Source organism: Ursus arctos, unplaced genomic scaffold (assembly GCF_023065955.2).
Source record: "Ursus arctos isolate Adak ecotype North America unplaced genomic scaffold, UrsArc2.0 scaffold_34, whole genome shotgun sequence".
NCBI lineage: Eukaryota > Metazoa > Chordata > Mammalia > Carnivora > Ursidae > Ursus > Ursus arctos.
Genome location: NW_026623030.1, coordinates 4559914 through 4583779, shown reverse-complemented (window position 1 = coordinate 4583779; position 23866 = coordinate 4559914). Strand labels below are relative to the sequence as shown.

Here is a 23866-nt window from a genome sequence, read left to right as displayed (position 1 = left end):
GCCCACAGGCTCAAGGGACAAATTCTCCAAGGTGACACCCCGGATTCCCTCTTAGGGTCAGCTCCAAGAGCTCGCCTCAGACCTTCCACTGGGTAGGGTTGACCCCTGTCCAGTGGGGAACACCGAATGTGATCCCCAGGTCCTGCTGACTCGTGTTGCTCCTCACTCCGGGGATGGCCAGGAGCTCCTGACGCACAGGGCTGAAGCCAGAACCAATAGAAAGAAGTGGCCAGACCCTGCAAGGGAGCAAGGCAGGAGGCGGGTGGGCTGTGGATGGCAGCAAAGGCAGAGAGAGCTCGTGGTTCAGGGCCAGGCCAAGCGCAGGATCCATGGGAGGAAGTGCCGCCCCAACAAGAGGAAGACCAAAGATGGCAAGGTGCCATCTTCAGGGTGGAAAGCACGGCAGAATTAAGTGTTGCCGACACAGCCACCAACAACACAGAGCCAGCAGTGTGCACACAGGGCAATTGGGAATTAGCAGCCAAAGCAGGCAGTGTGTCCGGTCTCCTTCCATGCATGGCTGGGCCCAGCCATCAGGGCAGCTTTTAAAGCTGGGCTGTTGATTGGGAAGGAATGTGACCCTGGAAATTGGGATGGGGGCTATGGGCAGCCACTGAGGAAGCTGGGGGCCTCAAACCCCTTTGTTCTGCTACCTTTTTTGCCAGAAGAGCCCCTTTCAGTCTCTGACTGAAGAGGTCAGTCCTCCTTTACCTGGAGGACCCGGAATGGCTCCCCCTGGGGTGGGGTCCTTGTGGGACACTCAGGACCACCTCCCCCCACGCCAGCTTTGCTTATACTAGACTCAGGCCCCAGGAGGCCCCAAAGGGTGAGGTACAAAGTATGGCCTGTGATGAGGTGGCTATGCTCCAGAAGAACTTCATGCAGATAGAAATCTGGAGAACACGTGTGGGATCCAGGTGGCAGGAATATGAAACGCATCAGGCCAAATCCATGGAAACAGGGCCACTAACAGAGGGTCTGGACTTGTTGCAGCCCGAGGAGTAAGAAAGGGGCCCAAGGGTGTGGTTGCTTGGTTAAAACCTGGACCACAAGGCAGGTTCGCTGAGTACGGTTGCAATGCCAGAACCAGCGTGCCGCAGAGGGAATGGCCCAAGGGGTCAGGGAGATTGGGGTATTCGAGGGGACTTAGCCCATGAGAGCTGCTCACCCTCCACAAGAGGGGCCAGAGCCTTTCCCCAGGACGTTGAGGAGTGCATCCACAAGGGGAACCCAGCATCCCTGGAGAGCTGCGGTTTCTCTTCTCTGCAGGTCGGTTGGAGCCACTGTCACACAGCAGGACCTCTAAATGCAGCGGAGTCCTTGGCTCTCAGAGTGGCAAGGCCTAGTCGTGGCACTTAGCCCCCAAGATGGAGTAGGCGTGGTTGTGTGGTGGGCAGCCACGGCCCCCGGCAGCCAGACCGGCAGAGATGTGGGCATGGGCTGGCGACCTTGGGGCCCTGGAGGTGGAGCTGACAGGCAGCCCGATGAGGCTAGCTTGATCTCGGGCAGAAGCGTTCTGGATCGAGCAGACACATGTCTGACCCGGGCCACCAAAATAAATTCACCACCCCTCAGTCCCCGCCCCGGGCTCCTTGAGGAAAGACCCCACCACACTGCCGACAATGTATACTGCTGGTCTTCTGCCCAGCCTCCGCGGGGACCTCTGGCCCCTTCCTCGGGGACTGAATACCGCGGGAGCTCGTGCAAGGCCCATCCTGGGGACTGGCCTACCCACGTGGGCCCTGTTGGACAGAGGTGCTGGCGAGTGTCCTCCAGCACCTCTGGGAGGGACCCCGCCCCTGGGTATCCTGTAGCCACGTCACTGGATGTTGGGGGATACACCCAGAAGGATTTCCACATGATGAATGTCAGAAGGGGAGGCTCTGTTTAGCCTGCAGGCGTTTGAACCTCCCAGTCGTGAGGAAAACCGCCGAGTAAGCCACTCTCGGGGTGCTCCTCATGGGGAGGCTGTCAGGTCAGAGACAACGGAGCGTGGCCTCACCGAGCCACAGCCCTGCATGGCTCCCACAAGAGGCCCCATGCTGAGGGTGTTCTCCTGGAACACGGCTGTGGCCTGCTCAGTGCTATTTCCCACCTCCCTCTTCTTTCTGCTGACACGACCCAAGGCACTTGGGGTGCTGGGTTGTGGGTGGTCATTTTGGGAGGTGACCCTCTGCTAATCCCATCTGTGGCCAGGCAGCCACAGGCTGATGCCAAACAGCGAAGAGTAGTCCAGTGAGTCTCAGAATGCGCCTGGCCTCCTTGCTAAAGCAAAGCCATGAACACAGAGCAAGTGGTGCCAACATCCCGTCCTCGCGAGCACTCTCGGGAGAGTGCGCGCCCTGCAGGCGGTCACAGAGGGGAAGGGCCACGCCTGTACAGGAGGGCAGGGGAGAGGTGACCCCCTCAGTTACTTCGCACCAGCGGCCCTGCCACAACCCACTGCCGTGGCCAGGAGGCCCCTGTGGCAGTGCCAGCCACCCTGCCTCAGCTGTGACCCCGAGGCGCAGGGCGCCGGGCTGGTGCAGCCTCCAGAGGCTTTGAAACGGCTGGCTGAGGAAGGGCTGCCCCTGCCCCCACACAGGCCTGTGTCATCAGCTCAGCAAGAATCTCGGTGACTCCGTCCTTTGGTAGAATCACCGTATTTACAAAAACAGCTATGGAGGTGTGTGTTCCAGACAGAGGGACAGGGCACTGTAAGTCAGCGTGAGGTTTATTAAACCCAGAGATGCTTCCAGAATGTGTGAGGTGAGCTGCGCATGTTGACTGCCAGTGCGTTGCCCCTGGAGACGGTGAGGGGAGGTGTTGGCAGACGCGCACCCAGAGTCCACCCCTGGCCCTCACCTCCCTGTCGAAGGCACAAGCAGAGGTGCATAGAAGATCACAGGCAACTGACCCTTACCGAGGTCACGTGCTGGTGAGCAGTGTCCCAGGGACATCTTGTGGCCGAATCTTGGTGTACAGGGGCCAAACTGGGCCGTCAGAGCCCTGCTAGTCCTGCGTGCCTGATGGATGTCGTGTGGAAGGACTGGTGGCCAGGACTTTCGTCCACTCCCCTGAGCCACCTGGAACCGCAGTGGCACCAACCGTACTAGAAACATGGGCGTCTGAACCACTGGGATCTCCTCTGCCCGCTGGGGGGCCCACAGCTTTGCCCAACACAGCCTCCGCATCAACACGATCTGGGGCGGTAGCCAAGACCCGACCAGTCGCAGACTCCCTAGAGATAAGGAGAAACAGGCCCCACTCCGACACCCAGCCTGGGGAAAATACTTGATGTTCGCAAAGCTCAGAGGGTCCTTGTCGTGTTCCTCGGGCTGAGTCCTTTCCCAGACCTGAGCCACTGTTGGGGGCTGGCTGTGCCACGGGACCCAGGTGTGCAGGGGCGCTGCCATCTTCCAACAGCTGTGTGGTCCCCTTGCTGGAAAGGCTTGAGCCGATCTCCCTGAGTATCCTAGGGTGGGCCGCAGAGTGGGCACGGCGCCGTCCTTGCGGCCCTCCACGGGACAGGCAGGCGCTCTACAAGGAGGAGCCTCGGTGCAGATCCAAGGTTGCCCTTCACGAGAAGGACGCGTGTGCTCTCATGGCCAGTCCCTTTGATGTCAACGGGCCCTGAATGTTCTGGGAATGGCTTTCTTTCCTTTGCACGGACGCTCATAGTGGCTTTATTCATAACAGTGCCAAACTAGAAACCACCCAAATGTATCGATGAATGGACAGAGAAGCAAACTACGGTGTAGTCCCACGAGCCATGAAGAGGAGCCTGGATGGACCTTGAGGGACTGGGGTGGGGTGGAAGCCACAGTCATCCGTGGTCCTCACAGTCCAGAAAGCTCAGCGCAGCCCAGGTCTGCCCCAGGCCGTGCAAGGTGTCTGCGCAGGTGGGGTCCATGAAGTGAAGGCCGCTCTGGCCGCGGCCTCAGGCAGAGGCCCATGGGGGGCCTCCCACACCCCTGGCAGAGTTTTCGCCACTTTTCACTTTACCACAATTCAAAAAGGTCTGCTTTTCCTTTAAGATGCTTCCACCTGCCTCCTGTCAGTAAAACGTGTCCTTGGAAGTCCAGTTACCAGGGGTAACTGTTAAACAGACAGAAAATGAGAGCAGGGCTTGGGCCAGGCCTCCTGGCCCTCACCCCTGGCTATGTGGGAAGCCCCACTCCTTCCTGGTCACCCGCCTGCAGGCCAACAGCAACCTCGGTTGCTGACAGAGGCGTCTGCCCGTCCCTGTGGTGGCTCTGGGGCCGGGCCGAGGGTGGGGAGGCAGCGTCCAAGCATCTCGGGCTGTACGCCTGTGTGCCTTCATGTCCGATGCTTTCAGCAAGACGGCCCGGGCCCAGCCGCTCCTCCACACACCCAGCCGCATCTGCCCGTGGCAGCCGGGTGGCTTTGCGAAATCAGCCCTGGGATTTTCTGCCCGGTTCCTAAGTGCCTTTCCCGGCTACTTAGGCTGTTCACTGAGCAACGTTTCCAGGACTTACACTTAAGCGCCGTTTCACTGAGGATCCCCTTGAATTTAGCACAGTCCACAGTGGCCAGACCGTGGTGATTCTGTGCCACCGACATCGATGTTGTCATCCAGGACAACGAGGAAGGCTGTGGCTCAGGTGCCCGGCGGGGAGGAAATGCAGCCAGGCAGAGACCTGAGGTTCCCCAGGCAAGCGAAGGCGGGGGGGGGGGGGGACCCGCTGGCCAAGCATCGCTCATCAGGTGTCCTCAGGTGTCCTCCCCCATGGCAAGGCACTTTCCGGTCCAACCCAACAACTGAGGGAGGCTCACCAGTCTCTCGAATTCTTCATTAATACTCTCTCAGTGGAGAGGCTGCTCACAACCAGAGAAAACTTGTTCGGAGTAGCGATGGAATTTCTCGTGTGCAGTCCTGGCTCTGGGCGATGTGTTCTGCTGTTCTGTCCTTATTGGAAGAACTTTCAGGGGCCAGGGGTGCGGGCACAGTGCAGCCGGGGCCTCTGGCCGGAGCCTCACAGGCTGTAGTTAGGTGTCAGTGGGCAGGCTACAGGACTGAGGCCCTCAGCTCCTGGAGGCTGCCCGGCCTCTCCACGGCCAGCAGGAGTGGCCTTGGGGTATTCTGTGCCGTGACTTGGGTGGCCCAGGGTGGGATCTGGATGTTCTACTGGGGAGAAAAGCATCCCCAGTCACCAGCTCCGGGGCGAAGGGTGCCTCTCATCAGCAGGGCAGACAGGCCGGCAGTGGGTCCCCCCTCCAGGCCACCCCCCGGAAAGGCAAGGCAAGCAGCTGTGGCATCCTAACCAGCCAGCCCAGGCAAGGGAGCAGCCCAGCCTCAGGCACCTGCTGCGGATCATCTTCCAGACCCGTGGTAACCCTGCAAGGGCGGCCTCACGGTCATTCCCACGCAGCACGTGGGCAGGTGGGCAGCGCTTACCCAGCATCCACTGCAGGCCGGGTCCCTCGGACAAGCAGGAGGCTCGTGGCAGACCAGGCCGTGACCCCAGTGTGGCCCCTGGATCCTGAGAATTCACCACCTTTTCCTGTGCTTTCTGAGTTTCAGAGGCGGGACAGCGTCGGACAGCCACGGGCTTGGGAAAGCCGCGAACCAGTGTCGGCAGGAAGCTGGACGAGGCCCTCAGACGCCGAGGATTAGCCAGGGAAGGGCTTGCTGCTCGGCGTCCTGGGAGACCTGGCGGCGCTCGCTCGGCAGGCTGGCTTTGTGCTGACGTGCAGTGCGTGTCTTTACGCCCCTGAGTGAGTGACGTTCAATCAGGTGTTACCCACCTGCGTCTGTGCCAAGAAGCCACAGAACACCCTCTGCACAAAAGGACTGTTTGCACAAAGAAAAAACATTCCTTCAGGGGGTTCTTTAGAAACGCTTGATACTCAACTAGCTATAACTTCATGGGAAAGCCTGGTGTCAAAAACGAGCTGGCACAGATGAAAACCTTACAGCTGAGTTGCCGCGCACCTGTGCCTCAGGCTGGGCAAGCCGCCGCTCCCCAGCCCGCAGCCCCCCAGCCCACAGCCCCCCAGCCTGCAGCCCCCCAGCCTGCAGCTCGGGGGGGCGGTGGCGGTGCTGCTGCGGCGGCCACCCGGCCTCTCCTGCATCATCGCATCACCACGCCCACTCCTGCCTGGACGCAGCATCCCGGGGCTGAGCTCTCCAGCTTGTCCGGGAGCTCCCCTGGGAGCCAGGCGGGAAGGAAGCCCCCGGGCCTGGTAGAGCCGAACAGGATGCTGAGAGCCACGGCTGGTGAGTGGGGCAGGCATCCACCCAACCCGCCCGGAGACATGCCCACCAGGTACAGGACTGTCCGTCCTACAGAAGAAGTTCTAAAACTGTGCTTAGGGAATCCCCGCGGGAAAACACCCGAGCGGGAGATAGAGCCACAGACCAGAGGAGGTCGCATACCCGTACTGTGTGCTAACCTGAGCAAAGGTGCTCAAGGGCCTTCAGATGAAATGCTTCTGCCTCCATCCGTACCAGGAGGGGGCCGAGAGCTGCTCCCCCTGTCCACTCAGAGCCCACGTGGGGCCTCCGATCTTGGAGCAGCGTCAGGAAAGCCCATCCTGTGTGCCACCGACAGACACCCTTGGGCCACAGTGTGTGGGCCCACAGAGCCGTGTGTTGGCCCCTGCTTCCGTGGCACGGGGCAGACGTGGGGAGTCTGCTACTGCCACAAAACCAGGAGTCATTAAGAGGTGCCAAGAGCAGCACTGAAGGCCAAGGGGCCTCCCACATGGGCCCGGGACGTGTCAGGCAGCAAGGTGACGGTCACCATCGTCTGTTCAAACAGGCAAAATTCCGATGGGCGAAGAAGTCTCCTTGACACTCAAACAAGAAAAGTTAACTTGAAGTAGACTAACAAAGTATTGTAATAGTGACGTAGGCCAAGTGTGCCTGAAGATTGCTATGGGCTGAGTGTCTGTGTCCCCCCCAAACTCATAGGTTGAAACCTAACCCCCCAGGTGATGGTACTAGGATGGGGCCTTTAGGAAGTGCTTAGGTCATGAGCTGGAACCATTACGAATGGGATTAGTGCCTTATAAAAGAAACCCCAAAGGGCTCCCCCTGCCCTTCTGCCACGTGAGGACACGGGAATGGGGCTCTCACCAGACACTGGCTCTGCCTTGATCTTGGACTTCCAGTCTCCAGAACGGTGAGAAATGAATTTCTGTTATTTATAAGCCACCCGTCTGCGGTATTTTCTTATAACAGCCTGAACGGACTGAGACAAGATGCTCTATTTTTATTATTTTTTAAGATACGGAATGTTAAGGGGGCGCCTGGGTGGCTCAGTCGATTAAGCGTCCAACTCCTGATTTTGACTCAAGCCATGATCTCTAGGTTGTGACATGCATTCTTTTAGAGCAGAAACTGTATCTCAACAACTACTCCGTGGCAGCCACTTTGGCGTGTGAGAGTATGAACGTGTCACCCCACGCTCCCTACCTCACACCACACCTTTGCCTCCTCTGAGAGAGGGCTTGTGGGGGCCCTCCCAGAGCTAAGTGGCCCTCTTGAAGAGTCGGGGCCCCTAACGAAACCTATACAAAAAAAGAGGGAGACACTGTCCCTGTGAGAGAGACACATGAGCTAGCTGGACTGGCCAGGGCACAGGAGCTTGGAGAAGCATCCCCCAGGGGTCCTAAATCCCACACCCCAGGCTGTCACCAGCATCCCCAGGGTATAAGACACACCGCTCAGGCTGGGGGCTGGACTGCCGACCTCATGGGTGAGTCTGGGTCCCCGGGCACCAGAGAGGCTTGTGGAGAGAGCCTAAGGTGGACTCGGTCTGGGGCAAGTAGCACCAGGAGGGACGCTCGCTTGTCTAGCTGCTGCCCGGTTACGTGGGGCTCAAAAGACTTGGGGCTGTGGCTGTTGGCTGGTCCAGACCCCGTGACGTCTGAGCCCAATCATTCTGTGTTGGGACCATCCTACCACCGGAGGGTGCCGAACAGTATGTCTGGCCTCCACCTACCCCATGTGGCCTTCAAAAGCATCTCCCGACATTGCCCGATGGCCTCGCAGGATGAAATTGCCATGTTAAGAACTCCTGGTTTAGAGACAGGTTAGGACTTGGTCCGTCCGAGATTAACAGAGTGGCTTTTGTAGATTAGAGAGAATCCAGGCGTTCTCTAATTGTTAAATACATGCAAGCATACATTAAAAACATAAATTTGCCTTCTTAACCACTTCACGTGTCCAGGTCGGTGGCGTTAAACACATTGGCAGTGTTGAGCACCCATCCCCACCACCCATCTCCAGAACTTTGTCATCTAAACGCAGCTCTGTCCCCATTAAACACTAACTCCCCCTTCCCTCCTCCCCCAGCCCCTTGCACCCCCTCCAATACTTTCTGTCTCCATAGATCTGTCTCCTCTGGGACCTCATTTAAGTGAAATCCAACAGGATTTGTCCTTTCGTGTCTGGCTTGTTTCACTGAGCATAATGTCCTCAAGGTCCGTCCTCGTCGCATAGCTCGTGTCAGAATTTCCTTCCTTTTTATGACCCACTGTATGGCCATCCCACATTTTTATCCATTCATCAGTCCGGCTTTTATCCACTGGGTAGTTGATGACACTTGGTCTGCTTGCACCTCCCGGCTATTGTGACTAATACTGCTACGGACACAGGTGTACCAATATCTGTGTAAGTCCTTGCTTTGGTCTGTTCTCTGGGGCATACGCCCAGGGTGGAATCGCTGGGTCCTACGTAGTTCTAGATTTACTGTTTTCCACAGTGGCTGCACCGTTTTACATTCCCCCCAGCAACGCACGAGGGGCTCGATTTCTCCACGTCTTCACCCATGTGTATTCTGGGGTGTGTGTGTGTGTGTGTGTGTGTGTGTGTGTGTGTGTGTTCATAGCAGCCATCCTAATGGGTACGAGGTCTCTCTTGGTTGGTTTATTTTATTTTTTAAAGATTTTATTTGTTTATTTGTAAGAGAAGCAGAGACAGAGCATGGGGAGGGGTGGGAGGCAGAGGGAGAGGGAGAAGCAGGCTCCCCGAGGAGTAGGGAGCCCAACATAGGGTTTGATCCCAGGAGCATGAGATCATGACCTGAGCCGAAGGCAGACACCCAACTGACAGCTGCCCATTTGCCCCTCTCTTGTGGTTTAAACGAAAATTTTCATTCATCATATATTATTTTCCGGGTGTACACGTGATAGGATCTCCATCTTCTGGAAACTTCAATCCTCACTGGGATGAGACACCCGCATGGGAAATAGCTGGAAACTGGAGGGAACCCCAGCAGCAGTGTGTAGTGGGAGTGGGCAGGCTTTGAGGAGCCGAAGGGCCTCACCAGCACACAGACGCCGCTTGGCCCCCTTACGTGTCCTGGCCCACCTGAGACCAGTCCTCTTCCTGGCGGCGACCATATCAAGGTGCCTAGATACTGGGGGCTCCCACCTACAGCCCACCTGTCAGAGGGGCAGGATTCGTACACGTGGCCTCAGAGTCAGGAGAGCGGGTGGTGGCAGGGAAATGACAGTGGCATACGAAGAGGCCAGAGACATTGCGGCTCTGGGGACAGCCTGGCAATAGCTTCTGGGAGTCCAGGTCCCTGGAAAGGGGTGCCAACTCTGGCTTTGGGCTCTGTCTCTAAATGGACCCTTCTGGCTGGCCACCCAAAAAGAAAGAGGGCTCAATCGTTGGAGCCCAGGAGGTAAGACATGCCCAGAACCACCCAGGCCCACAAAAAGGGCCCACTGTACGAGTCCCCGTGGGGCACTGGGGAAAGTGAGTCCCACTGCCCCTGGCCATCCAGTAGCGCTGCCCGGTGGAGACGGCAGCAGGCACGCTTGGGGCCAGTGGCCTCTCTTCAGCCACCCCTGTGGGGATGGTGACCTTCCCCCAAATGCCCAGAGTGTCTGCTCACTCACAGCCGGCTGCTAGGTGGTGGATGTGTGGGAATCTGGGTGTGAGTGTCCACCTCCTCGCTCCGCTGGCAGCTCCCTGCAGCCCACTCCCCACCTTGGCCAAGATGCCCTCGGGGCCGGGTGCGGAGCCTGGCAGCCGCTGCTCTGCCACTCTGTGCTCTGCAGGCGCTCCCCAGAGAAGGGCCAAGCCGAAGCGTTTTCAAGCTGGCCAGTGGCATCTAAAGCCGCTGGCTTTTCTTAGCCCTTTTAAGACTTTACTTAGTGTTGACGGGGCACCTGGGCGGCTCAGGTCATGATCGCAGGGTTCTGGGATGGAGCCCCGCGTTGGGCTCCCTGCTCGGCAGGAAGCCAGCTTCTTCCTCTCCCACTCCCCCTGCTTGTGTTCCCTCTCTCGCTGTGTCTCTCTGTCAAATAAATAAATAAAATCTTTAAAGAAAAAGGTGTTACTTAGTGTTACCAGAAGAGTGATTCTTCGCATGGAAGTTGCTGCTTCCCTATTTTGTTGCAGCCCCTTCCCCCACCCCACAGGCTCCGAGTTCCCGCTATGACGTTGCAGACCTGACCTGTCAGTGCCCAGAATGGCAGAGAACACACTACAGTGGGGCTTTCTGCAGCCCTGGGCCCCACCTGCAGACCTTGCAGGGGCTGGCCGGGCAGGCAGCCTCAGAGGTCATGGGGGGGGGGGGGGCTGTGTCCCAGCCGGTGACTCAAGCCTACCTTACCACAGGTGTACGGTGTCCTTGGACGGAAACACCAGAATCTCCGAAGTCAGGATATGTTTCCCTCGAAGGGGGACACAGTCTGATCGGAAGGCCTTTTCCTTGGTGGCACAAGCATGGGGGGGGGCGGGGGCGGACCCTCACGTGTCCCCAGTGCAGGTCTTCGAGGCCAGAGCTGGGCCGGGCTGCTCTGTGAGCCCAGGGGAAGACCCGGGCGGCTGCTGGAAGCAGAGGATTAGGATTGGGCACGGATGGGATGCAATTGAAAGCTGATAGATAAAGGATGTCGGCAATGCCATTCCTCTTTATAATTAAGAAGATAACTTAATTACTGCTATTAAAACCTAAGCTTCTCCCTCATGGGGACTGCTTTTCACAAAACACCTTTGGTTCTGCTGTTCCCCACACGCAGACCTGGCAGCAGTTAAGTGCGGGCGCCGAGACTCCAAAGTCTCGTCTTGAGAATCCATCTGGTTTGAAGTAGTAGGACAAGCGGGGAAGGGAATCGAATCAAAGGCAAGATTTGTGGGTTTTTTTAAATACGGAAAATGTGTGGGGTAGACCAGGAAACAACCCCAGCCTCCCCTCCCAGGGCCAGGAGGCGTGTGGGACCACGTCATGTCCACCCCCACCTGCTCCCCGGCTGTGCCCATGTCACAATGCGGAGGTGGCCTTGGGGGTGAGGGAGGCGTGTGCAGGGGCATCAGACATGCGCAAATGTAGATGCCTGGTCCTGCCCCTGGGACCTGTGCCAGGGCACAGCCTCATTGGACCCCACACAGAGGATGGGAGGATGGTCCCCGCTGCTCACATGGGCCTGCACGACTCACACCGCTCCCACGGGGCAGGGGTCAGCACCCAGCATGAAGGGGGAACTGAGGCACAGGGCTTGTGGAACCTGGGAGGTGTGCTCTCCCTCGCACCCAGCTCCAGGCGAGGCCACACTCCTGCTGCTGGAATCGTTCCTTTGGTCCTAGAAGAAGCACCTCAGGCCCCCGCCCTTGCTCTGTCTGCCTGCACGCCCGGCTCCCCTGGCTGTGCCGGCTCTGCCCCCTCCCCCGCGGCTGTGGCCCTGTGGAATTCTCTAGCGCTCCAATGCTTTGATCTGCAGCACACCTGGAGATCAGTGCCTTGCGTTCACCCACCGTCTCGTACAGGTCCCGCACGCTCTGTGGACGTCCCCGGCCAGCGGAAAAGGGCTGGCTGAAGCCCCCGCACCAGGCTTCCTCTTCCTCTGCAACTCCAGGACGAGTGCCACCACGCAGACTCCCCTCATCCTATGGCAGGATCCCAGTGTACTGCGTCTGCACCCCAAACCTTTGCCTGTGGAGGAGACTGTACCAGCCCCTCGGGGAGGTGTGTCCTCAGAGACCTGTGCCCACAGCCGCCTGTGCCCCACGGTTCAGCCAACGTGCGTGCTCAGGGCACCTTCTCTTGATCTCAGAAAAGCCATGCGGTGTTGCCAGCTTTACTACGTGGCAGTACAGGGGGAAGGACCCATTCCAGAGCATCCCTGCCCCGGCTGTGGGCCGGCAGGCGAGACCCTGTGGGCAGGGGGGTTGTCAGAGGCCTTATGTCCTGGGCTTTTGGAATACCTAGATGTGTGGAGGCAGCAGCCACAGGGCTTGCGAGGGTGCCGGGCACTTGGTGAGTCCTCCAAACACGCCAGTGGTTTGTGCTGGGGCAGCGTTTCCCAAGCCTTCCTAGGAGCGGGAGTGTTTCTGTCAGACAGAGGCCCCAGCGCTGGAGGAAGGCAGCACAGCAGACCCTCCCTCCTCTCAAAGCAGCAGGCTGGGGTGCTGGGGGGGGAGGCGGGGGGCCGTGCCACCACACCCCAGCGTCCTTGGGTTCGCTAGACCCCTTATGTGGGACCCAAAGCAGTGAAGAGGGGAGTAGACAGGCCACACGCTCCTCTACTTAGTCAAGAGTTAGCCTGGTTTACTCGTTGGGCATCCATTCTTTTTTGAAGGGCTTCGAGGTTCCCGGACCAGATCTCCGAGGTCCCTTCTAATCCAAGCTCTTGTCCTCCTGAGTCCTAGCAACCGGACACGTGCAGACAGGTGAAGGGAGCCGAACAGGACCTCTGGGCCAACTGAGGGACCCAGAGGAAGACACTGAGGGGTGAGCCCACAAGGGAGTGGGTCGGATGGGACCCAAGTCCCTACACAGTGCAGCGTGGTGGCTCATGGAAGAGGCAGCCCAGGCGTGTCCGCAGAGGAGCCCAAAGCGAGGGACATGGAAGCTGTCAAGACAGTGGCTTTACAGGGAAGTCAGGGACTGTCTGGGGTAGCTGGCCACGGGAATGTCAGCCCCACACGGCAGGCAGGGGCGACAGCGCTGGCAGAGCTCACCGGGCACTTGTTTCAGGAATAAGTGACTAAGAATGGCCCTAGTGCTTTTCTGAAATGAGGAGCCCCCAGCAGAAGCTGGGTGACCCGAACCACCCTTCCCTCGCAACCTCCCCAGGGCGGAAGGTGGGTGACAACAGCCCACTGAGGTGTTGCGTGGCTGCCCAGAGGAACCAGTCCCACCTGCAGCACCGAGGACCACAGCATCCATCTTAAAACCACTGAGCGTCCTTCGCAGGAGACCGGACACTGGTCAGCAGTAAGAACTGGGTGCGCGGCAGCGTGGGCCAGCCTCGAAACACCCCGGCGTGGAAAGCAGCCAGCCTGGGCACCCTGTTGCATGATCCCATTTGTGAGAAGTTCTGAAGAAGGGCAGACTCGTCTATGGGGGCAGAGGGTAGAAAACCATGCCTTCGGGGGCCTCTTCCCCCGTGCAGGGCAGCCCTCATCTGCCGCGTTCAGCGAGCTGACCTGCCGCGCATGTGCTGTCCAGCACTCAGAATGCAGCCAGGGAGGAACCGAATGTTTCATTTTATTCTATTTTCGTCCATTAACACGTAAGTGGCCCACCATGGCCAGCAGCCACCGTGTTGGACAGCAGCAGCAGTTTCCATCTGGAGTGGGTGATGATTATGGGAGCGGGCGCACATGCGGGAGGCTGGCGGGCTGCACACCCGTGCGCTCAGCTGCGTCCTCCCATGGCAAACACCCCCGCCGCTGGTTCAGAGGGGACCTTCCACTCACTTTAGCTTTAAACAAAACCAAAACAGAGATCTTTCCAACTGTGGTTCTCAACCCCTGACCCTCACCATGGCCCGAGTGTAAAGTGTGCAGGGGAAAGGGGGCCTCAGAATCGCAGTGCGCCTGGGAGGGGTGCCCAGCACCTGCAGGAGAGACTGGCCCCTCATTCCTGCAGGCCTCCCAGAACAAGAATGCAGGGTGCATTTGTGGTACAAACGGGAAACAGGCTGCATGAGTGGTGCACGCGGCTCACCCAGAGGGAGACGCTTTCGTGGACCCTAGTCCAGAGCCCATTCCTCAGCAGCTTGGTCACCCCCTCCCTTCGTAGACCTGCCTCATGGAAATGCTTCCTGCTGTCCAACTGCTAAGCCTTCTGTCACCTCATGCCACCAGGGTGAACACATCCAGGAAGAAAGTGTCCCGTCTAGGACAGACATTGGGAAATGCCTGGCTGTGCCGGGGAAGGGTGGCACCAGGTTGCCACGGCCATGTGGCAGCGACTGCCACAGACATTCTGGGACAGACACAGAACAGGGATAGAACCTCAGCCACTTGCATTTCCCGTCCATCTTGTGTCCAAGTTAGCAGCCTTGACGTTGACCGGTTGTCAGCTTTTCCTGCCTGGACTCAGGAAGGGAGGGATCAAAGAGTTCCTCTGGCCCCATCGCGGGTGTTGAGTTAATGGGGAGAGGTCCCTCACCACCTGGCCTGGGAAAAATGCTTCACAGACAGGTTTCAGGATGACTCACGACCACTGTCATTGTGCCCCCTGCCCAGGTCACTCCGTGGGGACATTCACAGGGAACAAAGTCAATAAACAGGGGAAAATGCAGGCCTGGGCTAGGGCCAGCCAGGGGAAATGCTAGAACAGCAGAATTGTCTTTTGTCTTTCTGCGATCAGAGTCAGAGCTCCTCCCCTTCCCAACCCCCAACGGACAGGGTCCTGTCCTGATGGTTATTTCCAGCTTCCGTGGAAAAGCACCCAGGACAGGCACTGGTCCTGAAAACAGGCCAGGGCTGCCTGCCTGAATCCTAGAAAACGGCCAGAGTTAAGTAAAAAGGCCCTCAGCACACCTGGGGCTGGGGCGGAGCCCCTGTAAGTTCAGCCTCAGGGAAGACGGGATGAAGCTGCAAGGTGGAAGTGGGGGCGGGGAGAGGGCTGGCCGGGCCTGGAGGAGACCCTGGGAGCGAACCCGGATCGGGCCACGGCAGAGGGGGCGGGGAGAGGACGGAGAGGGGCGTGGCCGGGAAGAGGCTCTGGAAACGGGCCGGGAGGAGGCGCTCGGAGGGCACCTTAGGGACACCCACTTCGCTGCGGCTATGGGGACTGGAGCTGGGGAGACCCCGAAGTCCCCGAGTCGACCGGACACGCTCTCCCCGACATCCCCCGTGCGATCTAACTGGACACAAATAAATGGACACGCAGGCAACTTCCAAAAGAGGCGAAACCTTTATCAAGTCGGCGCCGGCGCGGTATCTACAGTATCTACAAATATCTACACGTATCTACACTGCCTGCAGTCAGGCTCTCGGGTCGTCTACACTGCAACTGCCGGCCGGGCCGGGGGTGGGGGGGCGACGCGGTCTCGCGGAGAACAATAAATATCACTTCCTTCCGCCGCTGACCGGGCGCTTTGGCACTGGCGGGCGCGGACCCCGTGGCCCTCCGGGCTGGGGAGGGACCCGCGGTGGCTCCCGGGACTGGGGAACCAGATACTTCGGCAGCCCCGGAGCTGGAAGGTGGAGGACCCCGATGGCTTCGAGGCTGGGGAAGGGGAGACCCGCACTGACCCCCGGGGCTGGAGGAACACGTTCTTGGACGGCCCTTGGGGCTGGGTGGACGGGGACCCCGACGGCCCTCAGGGCTGTGCGGGGACCCCGGGCGGGGAAGCAGCCGGCGGGCGCCCGCATTATCTGGGGCAGTAATCGTAGGAGCCGGGCGGCGCGGCCCCGGCCGACGAGTACATGTTGGCGGCCGCGGCTGCGGCGGCAGCGGCTGCGGCTGCAGCGGCGGCGGCCGGACTCACGGCCGGGTGGTGGTGGTGCGGGTGCGCGTGCGGGTGGTAGCCGTGGCCGCGCAGGCCGGGCAGCGGGTAGGGCGCCGGCCGGCTCTTGGCCCCGAGGTAATGGTCGTAGGCGGCAGCCGGGTACTTATAGGGGTGGTGGTGGAGCGGCTCCGATGCGCCGGGCGCCTCCAGGCGCAGCTCGGGGTGCGGAGGGCTGGGCCGGCCTCCGGGCGCCCCGGGCAGCGGGACGAGGCCGCCGGCGCCGCCGGCCCCGGGCAGTGCGGGGCTCAGCACCCGTGCCAGCAGCTGCGGCGGGTGCGCCGGGTCCCCGAGCACTGCCGGTCCGCCCGCGTCGCGCTCGAATTCTCGCCGAGCCTCGGCCGCGTCTGCGGGGAGGGCCGAGGGGTAAGCGCGCCGGGTCAAGACGGCAAAGGGGACCCGCGAGTGCCCCGTCGCTCCTGGCAGGGAGGAGACGCAAGCCCGCACTCGGGCGCTCCCCACCCCTTCTCGCCGAACCTGCGGGAGCCCCGGGCCCTCCCCAGGGGCCCGTGCCCCTCCGCGGGCGGCAGGCGGGGCGGGCGGGGCGCAGCCGTCGGGCCGGGCGGGCGAGTGCGCGCTTGCCCGCCGCCACTGCCGTTGTGCAACCGGCTCGAAGGCCGTGGGCGCCCCTGGGGCGCGGGCGAGGCCAGGCTCGGCCGTCTGCCCGGGGCGGAGCGCGCTCAGGGCCACGGCCCGGATCCCACGACCCCGGCCCTACCTTTCTCTGCGCCGTTGGGCTGCGTGGGGGAGGCCACGGGGTTCCGCGAGCGCGCGAAAGCGCTCATAAGCGGCAGCGCGCCGGGCCGGTGGTTCCGGGGCCTGCGGGAGGGAGGAGGGCAGGGGTCAGGGGGGCGCCCCCGCCAGGCTCCGGAGCGGTCGCTGTCTCCTCAGAGGTCACTCACCAGTCCTCCGGATCGCAGTCTCGGAAGCCTTTGGCGAAGGGGTTGCTGGCGATCTTCAGCTGCGTGATCTGCGGGGCGGGGGAGGGGCATTGAGCAAGTGGCTGGAGCCCCTGCGCTGGGGGTGGGAGCACCGGGAGAGGGTAGTTTGGAGGAGCTGCCCCGATAAGGGCCCTTTTACTCTTCCGGGACAAGAACCTTCCCACAGTTAACTCTCTCCTTCACTGAGGTTATCCCTCTCTCCTGTCGAATGGGATAGCTCCTTTCTGGCTAAGAAACCCCTTTGTGGCCCCAAGTGATTGGGATGGAGACCCTGTGTCCCTGCCTGAGATGGGAATGTGGTCACCTCCACTGCCTGACCCGCAGTGTGTGTGTGTGGGGGGGCGTGCCCTAGGAATTTGGGTAAACCGTGGATCAGGCCCCTGATGGGGAGTTTCCGGAATGGTTTGGAAAACAAACTTTCAGGCTGCACTGACAGTTGCTGCTAGAGAGGTCAACCTGATAGGAGGCTGGGCCAGCCTGCAGCAGAGGGAAGGAAGCTTCTTGAGGCCCTTGGGAGTGGGACTCCATCCGTGTTGGGTTCCACCAGAACCTACAACCTTTGGGTCCAAACCTCTGTCCGCCAGGCAGCAACTGGAAATCGCAAGCCAAAAGTATTGAATTCGCCCATCCCCAGGGCCTCACCCGGTGGTTCTGGTAGGCAGTGACCGCGGTGAAGCGAGTCTCCTCAAACACAAAGGTTTTAAAGTTCTCCTCAGCGTATTTCTCACTATCTTTGCGTGGGTCCACATAGACAACGTGGAAGCGGGGCTGGTATCTGTGCATGGAGTTGAGAATAATCTGGAAGACAAGGTGGCAAGTTTGGAACTAGGAAATGGGCGAAGGTCCAGATAGGCAGTGAACTCCCCAGAGAACTTGGACAAAACTCTGAACTCCCGAAGCGAGGTCTGGCCATGGGGCTCAAGCGGAGACTGCAACCAACGGGGGACCACCAGGAAAGACACTCAAAATGGCAAAAGGTCAGGGTTTCGATCCTTTTCCCGTAGGTCCCTGAGAACTCCTTTGGGCCTACAGTGGGTGGGTGGTAGGTGGCTGCCGGCCAGAGCTCAGCCCGCAGGAAAGCGGCATCGCCCGCCTGGATTTATTCTACAAAGTTCTACCGCTATCCCCACGCGCGGCCCCATCCTTTCCAGTTACAAAACCTCCAGCAGAAAATCAGGAGTGGAGTGCAGGGGGCAAGGGGACACCCTCTCCCAGGCCTGAGGGCCACCAGGCCCTGGGAGCCCCTGACCCAGAGGGGCCTCCTCTCCTCAGCCTCCTCTCCTGTCCCTTATTCACACCCCGAGCTGCCCAAGCTCTGCTTCCGGCTCTGGGCCACAAGGACTCTGGAGGGCCCGCACCGGGGAGAGCGGCGTCGCCTGGGGAGGTGCGGGGATCGCTCACATGGCCGTTGTCATCCAGCAGGTTGTTGGTCAGCTTGAGCTTGTCGAAGGACACGATTTGCTTCATCCACTGTGCACCTTTGGCAGGCGAGTCCGGGTGGTAGTGCACTCGGCCTGGAGTGGCGGGGTCCGCCTTCCCGGCCACCAGCCAGGAGGAGCTGTGGAAGGCGTACCTGGGGCAGCACCGGAACAGGGGTCATGCCATGTGGGGTGAACCGAGAAGGCCTTGCTGAGTGAACCCCAAAAGTGCCTCTGATGCGTTTCTCCATCATTGGGGTGAAATTGAGCCTTCGGCTGCCACACAGACTGGGAGCATTTCTGAGGGGGATTGTGAAGAACATAGAAAACTCCCTCCCATCTCAATATACAAGACGGCAGGAAGCCCGGCACCGAGGGAGGAGGCTGGGCTCCCGGCGCCACAGTTCCACATTTCGTCGCACGCGGGTCTGCCTGCCCTGGGCCTCCCCGCCACCGGTCTCCCAGTCCGCCGCGTGCGGGCCCCGAGTTGGCTGCGCCAGCGGCCTCGGGTGCAGGGCGGACCACGTTCTCTTTATTAATTGCTGTTAATTGTCCGGGCAGCTGAGGCCCGCCCTGCATAATCTTTCCCGGCCACCCCACCTTTCCTGCTCGGCTCCAGGGCCCAGCGTTCCGGGGAATGGGGGAAGGGGACAAGGTGCCCACGCTCACCCCGTGGGAGAAGGAGCCGAGAATAAAGGCAGCGGCTGTGTGCGAGGGGCCTGCCCACCTCAGGCCAAGCTGGCCCAGGGGCGTGGGAGCCCTCTCGGGCCTACTGCTGGTGGAGAGGCCCAGCCTGTGTGACCTCCTGAGGGGAGTTCCCCAAGAACTGCTGGGGGTGGGGTGTGTGGGTCTGGAGTCTGACAGGGACTGGGAGGGGGCAGGTCAGGGGAGTTGGTGGGGCAGCCGGGGCAGGTGCCGGGACTCCCGGTCACTAACGTTCTCGCGGGCTGCCCTCCGAGGCATCACCAGGCACGGACCGGCCGCTTCCCAGGGCACCCTCCCTCCCAGGTCCTGCTGGGCGCTCACCGGTAGCGCTTGTCGTCCACCGGAACGAAGTCCATGAGGAGCATGTAGTCCGCCATGGGGTCCATGCCGAAGAGCTTCACTTGAAACGTGGGGAACATGCGCCTGGGGGCGGCGAGGCCTCCGGTCACCTCGGGTAGGGGAAGGCAGGGCCGCCCCACCTTGACCAACCCCAGACGAGTAGCTTCCCGCTGGCTCCTGCGTTCAGCCGCCTGCCCCCTCCACCTCCTCTCCTCTCCCTCAGCTACTCTAACCCAACTAGGCCCCTGCCCAGCCAAAGACAAGTGGAGTGGCAGGGCAGCCCCCTGCCCCCGTTTCTGAAGCCCCCAGACGGCTCACTCAGCACGAGAGCTGAGCCCCCGCGCCCCAGTGTAATCTGGGGCTGCTCTGCCGCATCTGCCCGCACAGGGCCAGCCTAGCGTTCGCTACTTCTCGGCTGTCCAGGCCAGAGCTGGCCTCAGCTGGCAGCACCCCATCGGCAAGACTCCCCAGACGCGGTCCCAGAGATTCTCAGCCCTCCACAGCACCTCCTCCAGCTCGATCTAAGCGACGGATGTAAACTCCCGGCTCGAACAAAGTGAAACCGGGTGCTTACCAGGAGTCCCAGTTGCCCTTTCGGCTGGGTCTGCGGCTGCTCCCCAACCCCTCCAGCGACGCTGAGGCCTCAGAGCCCACAGCCCCAACAGGCCCTGTCTCGACCCAATGGTGGAGTCCCCCCACCTTCCTCAGGGTTACACGCAAGTTCCCACCCCACGCCTCAGCTACTCTGGCAGACCTTGGCTTGTGCCCCCATGGTCACCTAACTCTCCCTCCCTGGACTCTGACTCTATGACCCACGCAAGCTCCTGAAAGGACATTCTGCAGCTCCTGGATGGGCCGCCGGCCGTGGGCCGGCCCTGTCCTGAGGGCACAGCAGTGCCAGCCACTGGGCCCTGGAGGACAGCATGAGGCTTGGCTCCCACCTGCCCTTCCTAGGCGTCCCCTCATAAGCAACTCCGTGCAGGCAGTGGGCAGAAAACAGATGCCATGGAGCTGAGCCTCCTGGTCAGGCCTGCCACCCCCACCTCTGCAGGCTGGTGGGTGCTACAGAATGTTGGCTTCTGGGATGAAGCCTGGCCACCGCCAAGGCCCTTGCAGGGCTGGACTGGGCCCCTCAGGGGACAGTAAGGAGAGCCCGCAGAAGACCCACTGAACTGAAGCAGAGCACAGGCCGCCGGATCCCCAGGGAGGACAGCCGCGGCAGGGAAACAGAAACCGCGAGAAGGCTCTGCAAACAGGCCCTGAGTTCCCCTTGGCTGTGTGGTGGAAGAGCTGGTGTCTCCGTGTGTACACTAGACACAGCCCGGCACCCGCCTTTGTCTGCCGGTCGAATCGGTTGCATCGCAAAACTTGTTCCCTTTCTCTCTGGGCCCTTAAAACAAATACAGGCCAATTGGAAGGTGGCTGGCCCCAGCAGCAGAGCCAGGCCCCACAATCACCCGAAATTTAGGCCCAAGGTAACTGGGTAGCAACTTCCACAGAAGAGACCATACTGTTTTTAAGGGTCTTAACTTTCTCCTAAAATTCTCCAGACGATTGTCCAGCGGCCCCTCTTTATCTAACCCGTATAGACTGAACTGGGAAACTAAAGACATGAATTTCCTTCCAGGTGGGATCCGTTGGAAGCCGGCTTGTTGGCGAGGCCGCTCAGGGGCAGCTGCCTAACCCCTAGCCCGGTGTGCTCCGAGTCGGCTCGGGCTTCCGGCGGCGGGCGCCGTGGGGCTGCAGGAGGGGCGAGCCAGTCCTCCAGGCTTCTCTCCACCGGCCTTCTGAGGCTGCCCGCGCCGTCCCCTGTCCCCGCCCGGCGCGCCAGGCGCCTGTCGCTGGAGCCGGGACCGCGGAGAAGGAAGAGCCAGCTTGCGCCTAGAGGGGGCCGCAGGTGGCGGGGCCGCGCCCCCACCCCGCTTCTCGGCCACACTCGCGTGGATCGCGCTGCCCGAGACTGGGGCCACGTGGGGAGTGTCGCGGGCAGTGAGGGGGGCACCCTGACCTGCCGGCCTTGGTGACGATCATCTCGGTGCCCAGCTGATTGAACTCGTCCCACAGCGCCTTCATCTCCAGCTGCACACTCACGCTGGCCACCTTCGCGTTCTTCTTCACTGGCGCCTTGGCGGCGGCCGCGCAGCTGGCCCCGGGGCCCTCGGGCTCGGCGGCGGCGCTGGTGGCGGCCCCGGCGGCCGGCGCGAATGGGTAGGCGTGCGGCGGCGGGCCCGGGGCGCCGGGGGCGGCGGCGGCGCACGGGTCGTAGCGCGGCGGCGGCGGGGGCTCGCGCGGGCCGTACGGGTCGGCGCCCGGCGACGCGGCGCCCGGGAAGCCCCCCGCGGCCCCCAGGCTGCTCAGGCTGCTGGCCGTGAAGGCTGCAACGTCGCAGAAGTGTGAGAGCTGCGTGAGCCACGGGCTGGACACGGCGGAGATCATGACCGGCGGGCCGCCGCCGCCGCCGCCCCCGCCGCCGAGGTGAGCGCTGCCCCGCGCCCCGGGCCGAGTGGCGGGCGCTGCGCTGCGCCCCGGGCCGCGCCGCCCTACACCGCGGGCCGGCCCCGAGGAGGCGCCCCGCCCCGCCCCGCCCCGCGCCCCCCCCCAAGCGCCGAGACAATGGCCTCCCTCCCCTCCCCCGTCTCTCGCCCCTCCCCCGCTCCTTCCCCCCTCCCCGGCCCCCAGCCCGCCCGCCGCGGCTCGCTCGGCCCGGGCCCCCCGACCGCCCGGACCGGCTCCCCAGAGCGCCGGGCCGTCCGCCGCCCCTCGCTCTGCCGCCCTCCCGCGTTGCATTTCTCCTTTCTCTCTCCAGGCTCTTTTTCCAATTTGTTATTTCTTTACCTTTGTCTTCGTCGATGAAATTTTCCCTCCTAATCCTCTTTCCTTCTTCCACTATCTCTTTCGTTTCTCTTTATTTCTGTTGTATTTTCTGCCTCTTTCTTTCTCCAGTTCTGTCCCTCTCCTTTCTTTCCACTTCATTTTTCATCACTTCGTCTTTCTTTCCAGTCTGCCTTTTGCCGCTTATTTCTGTAGGTCTTTTCCTGTTATTCAGGATTTTTTTTCTCTCTCTCTCTCTTTTTTTTAACAAAATAAAAACTGGAGATTTTCTCTAGTTTTCCCTTTTTTATGACTTTATTTTCTGTCTTAAATTTCCCTTCACTTTCTTCCTTTTCGTTCTCGCTCTCTTTATTTCTTTTTCATCTCTCTCATTTTTTCCGACCTTCCTTTTGAGTTTTCTGTGTTTTCTCTCTTCTCAATTTCTTTTCCTCCCGCTGCCCTCACCCCTTTCTCTAGCTCGTTTTCCCGGGTTCCCAGACTCTGTGACATTCTCCTCTCCTGCCACCTTCCCTCCACCTCTCCCAGCTTGCGGCCACCTCCACCACCTTTCTGTGGTCCTCCTCTCCCGTCCCTCCTGGCTTCCATTAGTCCTATTCTGGGCCTGAGTCTAGCTGCTTGCTCGTCTCTGCAGTTGGGTCCCCAGGCTGGAGGGTGCACAGGCTTTGGGCAGGATGCCTGCCCTTCTTCTCTGCTCCACAGTCACTGGAAGCCTGGAGCCCACCCCGATAGAGCTCCCTCCACCCACTCTGGCCCCCAGGGGGGCCTTGCCAACACTCTTTGCTTGGGCCCCACGGCAGCAGTGGCAGGGGGTCTGGCCAGCGGGTCCCTGTAGACACGGCGGGGTGGCTCACCTTCCATGTCCCTGGTGACGGTGCTGAAGTGCATCCCGGCCGGGGATCCCGACAGCCGGCGAAGCTTCGCCTGGTCGGAGGACCGGGGGCCCAGGCGAACGGTGCGCTCTGCGGCCTCTGCTGCAACCAGAGAGGCGATGCTGAACGCGCTGGCCCGGGGAGACAGCGGGCTCCGCGCGTCCATAGGCGCCCGGGCGGCCTGGCCGGCGCCGCCTCCGACTGCGTGCACCCAGCCGCACCGAGGCCGGCCCAGCCCACGGGACCCGGGGGCGGGGGCCTGCGGTGCCACTCACAGCCTGCAGCCCTGGGCCCAGGGGATTATGGCGTCACAGCCCCCCACTCCGGGCTGGTGGCAGCCGAGGGGCCCAGATGGGTGGAGCGCCCTGGGAGTGTGGGGCCCTTCTGTTTTTCAAGCTCCCTGCCCCTGGCCTCTGCTCCCAGGGACCTCCGTGACCAGCGCCCTTCAAACATCCCGCTGTTCCCACCGAGGCCGGGGTTCCCTCTGTCCGGCGAAGCCACTGTCGGGTTCTACAGCCCCCGAGTGGAAGCAGCTGCACCGGGAGCGCCCAGCCTCAGCCCGTGTCAGTGAGGCAGCGATGGATCACCGTGGGGCCGCCTGGGCTCAGCCTTGCCCCTGCCCTCAGCCCCTCCCGCCTCCTCCTCCCTGGCTGCCCCTGCACCTGGGTGAGGAGAGGGCAGTTCGGGCTCCGGCACTGGCCACAGGCGGACAACCCCAGAGCTGTGGTGTCGTCCGTCCCTCAGCGCGGCGGAACAGGACCCGGCCCAGCAAACGCCCCCCAACCCCCTTCAGCCGGCTCACTGTCGTGGCTGGGGACCCCAAGCAGAGGGACGCCGCCCAGGCCGCGCAGCCCGGGAGCCCGAGTGTCACGCGCACCCGCGCGCACCACCCGCCTCTGGCCAGGACGCTTATACATCCGGAGGGTGGGCAGTGCCCGCTCCTCCGACCTCCCCGCGCACCGGCCGGGCGCAGGGAGGGCCGGGGGCGGGGCCTGGACTGGCCCAGGGAGCCGAGGACACGTCGGAGGAGTTCAGGCCGCCGGGTCGGATCGTATGC

The 23866-nt window shown here is 61.4% G+C and overlaps 1 protein-coding gene across 1 annotated transcript; it reads right to left on the bottom strand.

Annotated features, from left to right (window-relative positions):
* Window positions 1-15096: 15096 nt before the first annotated feature.
* On the bottom strand, window positions 15097-21595 carry TBX1 (T-box transcription factor 1). Its single transcript, XM_044379539.3, has 7 exons — window positions 21117-21595; window positions 19091-19192; window positions 18048-18219; window positions 17289-17444; window positions 16608-16675; window positions 16424-16524; window positions 15097-16052 (listed from the first exon to the last, which is right to left on the bottom strand). The coding sequence occupies exons 1-7, from the start codon at window positions 21542-21544 to the stop codon at window positions 15571-15573; spliced, it is 1509 nt and encodes a 502-aa protein (XP_044235474.2). The 5' UTR covers window positions 21545-21595; the 3' UTR covers window positions 15097-15570.
* Window positions 21596-23866: the final 2271 nt, after the last annotated feature.